The 8,478-nt window shown below is 46.5% G+C and overlaps 1 protein-coding gene across 1 annotated transcript; it reads right to left on the reverse strand.

Moving 5' to 3' along the window:
* Positions 1-291: 291 nt before the first annotated feature.
* LOC149149695 (uncharacterized) lies at positions 292-5,764 on the reverse strand. The gene is made up of 2 exons (XM_089442559.1): positions 5,075-5,764; positions 292-4,428 (listed from the first exon to the last, which is right to left on the reverse strand). The coding sequence occupies exons 1-2, from the start codon at positions 5,762-5,764 to the stop codon at positions 292-294; spliced, it is 4,827 nt and encodes a 1,608-aa protein (XP_089298685.1).
* Between the last annotated feature and the right edge of the window lie 2,714 nt (positions 5,765-8,478).

Consider the following 8,478-nt stretch of genomic DNA (forward strand, 5'->3'; position numbering starts at 1 on the left):
TGACTGATCATATCTGTCCTCGAGTGATCTGAGGTGCTCTGTGACCGTCCTTGTATTCTGTAACAAGTATGGGCATGATCACGCCTTCCTTTGATTCCGGGAGAGTGTCGAAGAGAAATGATGTTGTTTTCTTGCATGTTCAGGTCCTGAGGCCGATTCCCTGTCCTGTACCCTCCTTTTTGGCAGTCGAGATCGATTTGTAGAGCAGAAGATCTCTTTTTCGCCGGCCTGTTGTCTCGAGTTAGATGCCTGAGGTGACTAACAGTCAGATGCATTGGGATTAAGATATATCTATGGGATATCATGATCATATATTTCCTCATTCTCCCTCACCTGGCCCGTGGGTCTTTTGATGGCCTTGTTGGCCAGCTCGTCAGCTGTCTTATTATGTATTCTGAGGACGTGTTTATAAGTCACGTTGTTCATGCCCCTGGCCTGTTCAAAGATTCTGTCTTTTGTTCTGTTCAGGGCACATTGGTTGAAGTTGTTCCCCTTGTTTAAGGCTGCTATTAGGATTGCTGAGTCTCCCATCACTAGAAGGTCATGAATTCCCCTCCTCCGCGCTATGGAGATCCCCAAAAGGAGGCTATATGCTTCTGCTTTGTTGTTTGACAAAGTCCCCAAGCTCCATTCATATGTAACCATCGTTTTTCCTTGGGGGTCCTTTAAAACTCCCCCTGCTCCAGCTATGCCTGGATTGTTCTTTGAGGCCCCGTCGAAGTGTAGTGTGTGCCTTTTTTGCCTTTGGATCCAGTTGTTAACTTCCTCTTTTGACCCTCTGATCTTCCATTCACTCTGTCCAGATCCCTTGATTGTCTTGAATTTTGGATTTGGCTTGCAGTTGAATCTTTGAACCCATGCTTTCACTTGCTCAGTTGAGTATTCCGGGTCAGCTTGTTGAATCCCGTTGGCTTCAATAGTCTCAGCTATAAGCGCAACAGTTTTGGCCAGGATATTTGAGATCCTAGGTTTTTTGTCTTTGAAGATGCTTGCGTTTCTGGCGAGCCATATCTGCCAGCAGAGGTTGGAGGGAATGCTGGACCAGAGTCTCTTGGCGAGGGTTGTGTCTTTGGTTGGAAAGGGAGAGAGTTTCCCCCAGCCTTTCTGAAGGAGAGAGACCTGGTTGGGAACCTCCCCTGTCTCTAGAGGGCTGGTTATGAGCTTCCAGCATGTCGATGCTATTGGGCATTCTATGAAGAGGTGATTGAGGCTTTCTTCCTCTTTCCTGCACATAACACAGATGGAAGGCCCCTGGATCCCCTTTTTTCTCAAATTCTCAGCTGTTAGGAGCTTGCCATGAAGCAAGGTCCAATTGAAGAGTTTTATCTTCGGGATACTTTCGATTTTCCAAGCGTTCTTATGATATTGCCAATTATTCAATGCAGCTTGTTTTTGGAGCGCTTTGTAACCTTCCCTAACCGAGTAGGTGCCTCCATTTGGATCCCATATGAAACTGTCCTCTTTCCCCTTGCTTGTGGGAGCTGCTCCTGCTAATGAGAGTTTAAGGTTGTTCCATTGCTCCTTTAGTCCATCAGGAAGATGCCTGATTTTCCAGCCTTTCCAGCTGTCATGGTCCCAATTTGAAATGTCAAAGAGAGTTGTGAGATTTTTATCAGACATCCACTGCTGCAGTGGCCTCAGATGGGGAAGCTTTTCCTTGGCTTCCTGACCCATTATTTTGTCTTTCCATATGCTGGTTTGCTTCCCATTGCCTGGGGCTTTGGAGATATGAGATTTGAGGAGAGTTAAAGATTTTTTGATCAGCTTCCAGACCGGGGTGCATTGTCTTTCTGTGATTGTGTCGGAGAGGATATTGCTGTTGCTTCCACTTAGGTATTTTTTTTTCAAGACCTCTGCCCACCAGGAGTCTTTCTCAGTTAGAATTCTCCATATTAACTTGAATCCCATTGCCAAGTTTGCCAATCTGGGCACTTTAATTCCTAGCCCGCCTTTTTCTATGGGGAGGATGACCTTTTCCCATTTTACAAGACTGAATTTCTTCGTTTCTTGCTTTCCACCCTTCCAGAGAAAGCTTCTAAGGATGAGCTCCATGTGTTTATGGATACTTGAGGGGGCGAGCGTTATGGCGAATTGATAAATAGGGAGGGCAGATAAGATGGACTTGATAAGGATTGTTCTTCCTGCTAGATTGAGCCAGTGCATCCCCCAACTTTGAAGTTTGCCTCTAAGCTTCTCGATCAAATTAACCCATACTTCGTGTTTGATTGATTCTTTGGCCAGCGGGAGTCCTAGATACATGAAGTGAGACCAACTAGATTGGCCTGGAATTTCCAGAATCATAGCAATCCTTTGAGTTATATGTCTTGGAACATTCCAGGTATATATTTTGCATTTGTTGTTATTTAGTTTTCCCCCCGATGCTTGAAGGAAGAGATCAAGGATGGCCTTGAATCTCCTTGCCATAAGGCTTGAAGCTCCACCTATTAGCAGAGTGTCGTCTGCAAATAGGGAGTGATTGATCCCTTTAGCTCCTCTGATTATATCCACTCCAGTGATTTCCTTCAGCCTTCTCTTGTTTTCTAAATGCAAGCTTAGTGTTTCCGCCATTATAATATAGAGAAAGGGGGATAGGGGGCAACCTTGCCTCAATCCACGGGTGCTTATGAAGGCTCTGCAAGGCCTCCCATTGATGAGCGGAGCTGTCCAATTCTGAGAGACACATTCCATGACCTTATTGATGAAATTCCTTGAAACCCCAAACTTTGCAAGCACAGTCTCCAGGAAGGCGTGATTTACCCTGTCAAAGGCACTAGCCATGTCCAACTTGATTATCATTCCTTTCTCGTTTCTAGCTATACTGCTGTGAATTGCTTCTTGAATCATAATTACATTATCGGTTATGTGCCTCTTGGGAAGGAACCCACCTTGATTGTCAGAAATGATAGAAGGGAGAATTTGTTTCAGCCTATTAGCTAGGATTTTTGAGATAATTTTATAAGACACATTGCAAAGGGAGATGGGTCTGAACCTATCAAAAGATTGGGGGCTTGGATCCTTTGGGATGAGGGCTAGGAACGAAGATTTAACACTACTTCCCAATTTGCTTTTGAGGTGGAAGTTTCTCACCATTCTGAGGAAATCTTTTTTGATAATATCCCAATGGGTTTTGTAGAAGCTTACCGTGAAGCCGTCCGGGCCTGGAGCTTTGTCCAGGGGCATGCTGTTGATGGACCACTCCACCTCTTCTATAGTGATTTGTTTATCCAGATTGCTGTTTTGAACTTCAGTAACCTTTCTTTCAATAATGTTGGTGAAGTCCGGGTTTTCTTTGTACTGAGGGTCAGCTGAGAGCAGGGATTGAAAGTGATTTGTCGCGGCCTCCTTGATTTCCTCACTCTCTGTTAAATCTTTCTCATTAAACCTTATCTTACCTATATTATTTCCAGCTCTCCTTAACTTGAGGCAGTTGTGAAAGAAAGAGGTATTTTTGTCCCCCGACTTGATCCAGAGACATCTAGACTTTTGCCTGAGCTCTTCCTCCTCTTTTCGATGCTGGTTGTATAAAGCTTTGTGCATCTCCGCTTCTACCTTTTGATCTTCTTCTGTTTCTTGAACTGTCTCCCTTTCCTGATTCCATTCCTCCAAGCTTCTTTGCAACTCGGTTTTTGTCCTCCTCTCCTCGTTTGCGTGGTTTTTTGCCCAATTTTTTATGGCGATCCTTAGGTGTTTGATCTTTGATTCCCAGACATAATGCGGTGAGCCTGTTATCTCTATCCTCCATGTCTCCTTGATCAGAGATTTGAAGTCCTCGATGGCATCCCAGGTCTTGTTATATTTGAATGGGAGGGGGCCCAAATTCTCCTCTTTTTCCAAGTGCAGCGCTACAGGTCTATGATCAGAAGTGAAGCCCAGTAGGATTGAACTGTGGACCCTTTGAAAGCTGATTGCTGCACTCTCCTGAACAAGAATTCGGTCAAGTCTTTCTTTGATATTGTTTCTGCCTATCCTTTTGTTAGACCATGTGAAGCGGCCATTTTGAGGGGGGATGTCTATAAATTTGTGAGCTTGTATGATGTCCTCCAATTTGTCTCTGAATGGATCTGTGAAGTACTTCCCTCCAAGTTTTTCTTCTGCGTTCCTGATTAGATTCAAATCTCCTCCAAGAAAGATCTTCCTTCCTTGTAAGGCCTCTATATCTGCTTTCAATGATTCCCAACAAGTGGCTTTGTCCCTAAAATGGGGTGGTGCATATACATTGTAGATTGTGTATTCCTCCCTCAGATCTAGACTTTGCATGTCGATTCTAATCCACCACCTGTTTGGATTGCTGTTTATGAGATTCCATTTGCTTTTCTTCCATAATACACCTATGCCTCCTGATGCTCCTATTGCACTCACGGCTGTTCCTGAATACCTTCTAAACTTTGAGGTGCTGATTTGGAATTCTTGTTCACTAATTTTGGTCTCCTGGAGTAGGAGGAAGTCTGGTTGTTCTGAGTTCATGAGATCACGGACTGCGTTTAATTTTAGGGAGGAGCCCATCCCCCTACAGTTCCAAGAGACCAAAATCATCATTTACCTATTTTGTTGTGAGGCCCGATTTTCTCCTTCGTTTTTTCGCCGCTTCCCTTGTTCTTGTCAAGATATGTGTCTATTGGTTGCTGTGTTCCTGTGGTCATCTCTTTTGCTGCATTCTCATCTCTTATTTCCTTATTCGATTTCCTTCCCACTTTCCTTGGTGGATCCGTGGCTGTAATATTTTCCTTTGTTTTGTTCCTTGTTAGGATCCTTTCCACTGTGCGAGGGGGGGAAGCCTGGAGGGGGGAGGAGGGGGGGTTCTGTTGCCCTTGGGGGATGGAGGGGGGGATGAGGGTTCTTCTGAGGCTAGGGTTTCGAAAGGGTTGGAGGATGAGGGAATGGAATGATCCATGCTTGATGGGACGGCGGAGATGGGAGGGATATCAGTGTGGGGCACCTCTGGTTCAGGGGGAGGGTTTGATTTCTTTTTTTTTTTTACTACTTCCCATGTTTCCTCTGGGGGTTCAGAGCTGGCATTGACTTCTGTTCTAGCTTTAGAGCACCTATTAGCAAAATGACCATATTCGTGACATACCTTGCATTTGAAGGGAAGTTGCTCGTAATCCACTTGCTGTATGTGTGTCCACTGATCAACTCTGAGCTTGACAGCTTCTGGTAATCCTTTGCCCAAATCCACTTCCACGCAGATCCTCGCACAGGCGTGCATATTCTCTTTTGGCTCCGCTCTGTCCACATATTTCCCTATTCCGTTTCCGATTGCTCTAACTGATTCATCAGCCCAGCAGTGAAGCGGCAGATGCGGAAGGCGAACCCAAACCGGGACTGCATTGGGGACATCCATTTCTGGGTCGAAGTCCGGGGTCCAGCGGTTGAGGTAAAGGCCTCTGGTGTCCATGAAGTATGGTCCATTCCTAAAGATTAGGTTGCGGTCCTCCACAGTTTCGAAGAGGAAGGTGAAGAAGCCTCTTCCACAGAATCTTATCGCAATTTTCCCCTGAACCATAGCGTTCCAATTTCTTTCCACCCATCGTTGGACAGTTCGGGAGGACGGCCATAACCCCGTGAACTGCCCAACTAGTCCTCGTTCTGCCAAGGCAACAGCGGATCTCCTTGGGAGGGTTGGGGGGAGAGGGATCTCCGGTATTTCATCAAGCTTCTTGATAAATTTTGAAGCCGTGGGTCGGATCCGTTCTGGATTGTTCTCTGGGATAAGTGATGCAAAAGATTTCTCCATGTCGGCCTGACCTGTATCAGGAGATCCCATCATGCCGGAGGCGATTCGCAGGAGAAGGGAAGAGGCAAGAGGCCCAGCAGAGGGAGCAACAGGCTGCCCTTGGCCTCAGCACGAGCAGCAGCGGGAGACGGGGCGGAAGGCCCAGGGAGGGAGGAGCAAGCGGAGCAGGAGGCTCGCAGCGGGAGCTGCGACCCAGCAGCGGAGCTGCCGAGCGCAGTCAAGGGCTCGGGGGTTTCACCATCGCCAGAGAGAAATCGCGCCGTTTTACCAATGGTATATTGTTTTCACTTCTCAAGTGTTTAAGATGTTGATACTTACTTGTGTTTATTTTTAGTATTTACATGGTAAATAACTTGTTAAGTAGGAAGAAATAAACCAGATAGTACAAGAAGAATTTCTAACGGTTAAACTTAGAAATTCCAACATGGTATCAGAGCGTGGTTGCAGATCACAGGATAACTGAAGGCATCAGCTAGCAGAGCAGTAGCAGCAGATTTAGTTGTCCTGAGTGACAGAGTTGATCCGTGCAGAAGGCGACAGAGGAAGGAGTGACGCAGAGAGACTGCGTCATCATTCTGGGCTAGAGAAAGGCAACGCAGAGGCTAAGGGAGGCAGAATCAGGCTCACGTAGAGGCCAGGAGGGCTGACGCAGTTGGCTAGGGGAGCTAATTTGCTGGTGCCGGGATTGCGCAAAGCCAAGTGGCTCAATCCTTCAGTTGCTGGGGTATAGGAGGTTGTGGGTAATTTGCAGAGCAAAGCTGGTGGGGTATTGTGGTCAGAATAGTACCTAACAGGGCAAGACCAAGGAGGAGGGATTTCCAGAAGGGAAATCGAGACTCAGAGGGAGTCAAACCGAGAACTTCTAGACACGAAGTAGAGAGACTCAGCAGAAGTCAAACAGAGGACTTCCAGGAGGGAAGTAGAGAGACTCGGAGGAGTCAAAAGAAGAGAAGCATAATGGCCATGAATGGATTGAGAGATCAGGATAGGTTGGATGAAGCATCCAACTTCGTGGTCTGGAAGGCCAAGATCTTTTCCATTCTAGACAGATATCGCATCAAGGACTTCGCCTTGAAAACAATAGCGATCCCAGTTGACCCAGTTGAAAATGAGAAGGCAATGGCCAGGGCGAAGTGCATCATTCTTGATGGGGTCAAGGATCATGTGGTACCACATATTGCCGACAAGGACAAAAAAAATGAGATGTGGGAGGCCCTGAATAAATTGTACCAGCATACTTTCATGCAAAGGAAGATGTTACTTGAAAATCAGTTGCGGTCATACCAGATGCAAAAGGGAGAGCAGATAGATGTCTTCCTCGGTCGATTGAAGGAGATCTGTGACCAGCTAACTTCCATAGGGTCTACGCCGGATCAGGAGTTGATGGGGAGGACCTCATTGAACGCATTCAATGAGGATTGGGAGGTAATTGTCCAGAGCATACTAGTCAGGACGAGCCTTCCAGATTGGGAAAAATTGTGGGCGATTCTTCGTCAAGAAGAGATCAGACGGGTGACCAAGGCAGGGAATAATGGCAAAGGGGTCAGAATCAAGGAGGAAGAAGAGGATGCGGCTCTAGCATCTGTGGGGAAGCAGGAGAAGAGAAAGAAAAAGGACCTCTCCAAGGTCAAGTGCTTCCATTGTGGGAAACTAGGTCATTTTGCAAACTAGTGTCCTAGGAAGAAGAGCAAGGGAGAGGCTTCTAAGACCAAGGCAGCGCCAGCGTCAGCGAGGGCAGAGAAAGAAGTCGAGGAGGATGACGATTGTGCCATGAGTGCTCATGTGCCTCTCGAGAAGAAGTGGGGAGACATTGAGCTGTAGTCAGACAAACTACAGGTGATGAGGGGCAGGATCCTTGAGATACCCAATCTCTTGGATTATACCTTGCTACGAGAGCCCCAAAGAGGAGTAGCAGGACTAGTGGATGCAAGTAGAGAGTGCTAAAGTGCAGGGGTCCCCAGACAGCGCGAGGCTAGCACACTGCAACAATGCAAGAGGCATGGGACTGTTGCACCAGTGCAGGATGGGATAGAGAGGTGTGCAACAGTGCGAGATGCAGGGACTTGTTGTAGCAGTGCAAAGGTTAGTAGAGGGAGCATTTGTTAGCAACAAAGGGAGCTTCAGCATCAGGAGTGTCTCTAGCCTGACAGGGATGTCAGAGTTGGGTGGATTAGGTACTTACTTCTCAGTAACTGAGTTGCAATGCAGCAATTAGCAGTGGCAGTGCTATGGGCAACTCGATGCAACATGATGAGAGGGCATGCAGTGCTGGGAGGATGGACCAGCAGCAACACGGATGTAGAGGGAGTTGCCGTACAGATGCAGCAGTGGCAGTGGAAGGGCCATGGGCAGCGGTACAAGATGCAACAGTGCAGAGGATGTTGGGAGGAAAGGCCTAGCATCAGCACAAGGACCGATGCTGGATAATCAGGGTGATACTCAGTGTCGAGTATTACTAAAGCATAGTCCTCGCTAAGAGGGAGTGTTGATTTGAGGTAGCATCGGATGTGTTCTAGCCATGAAAATGGTGGAGAGGCTAAAGCACATGAGATCTCAAAGACCAAGAAATGGTTTAGGCAAATTCTAACCGGTTTGGGAGATATCAAAATAATAAATATTTTTAATGGAGTTCCTAAATCTAAACTTAGGAAAAATAAAATATTAATGGGTATTAATATAAAACTGGGTTAGAATGTTCCAAAAGTCATGGATCAACCCAAATCTAATCTTAGCTGTTGATTAGA

The sequence above is a fragment of the Pinus tabuliformis genome, chromosome 9 (genome assembly GCF_031772625.1).
Source record: "Pinus tabuliformis cultivar Carrire ecotype Pingquan chromosome 9, CPIR1, whole genome shotgun sequence".
NCBI classification, from domain to species: Eukaryota; Viridiplantae; Streptophyta; class Pinopsida; order Pinales; family Pinaceae; genus Pinus; species Pinus tabuliformis.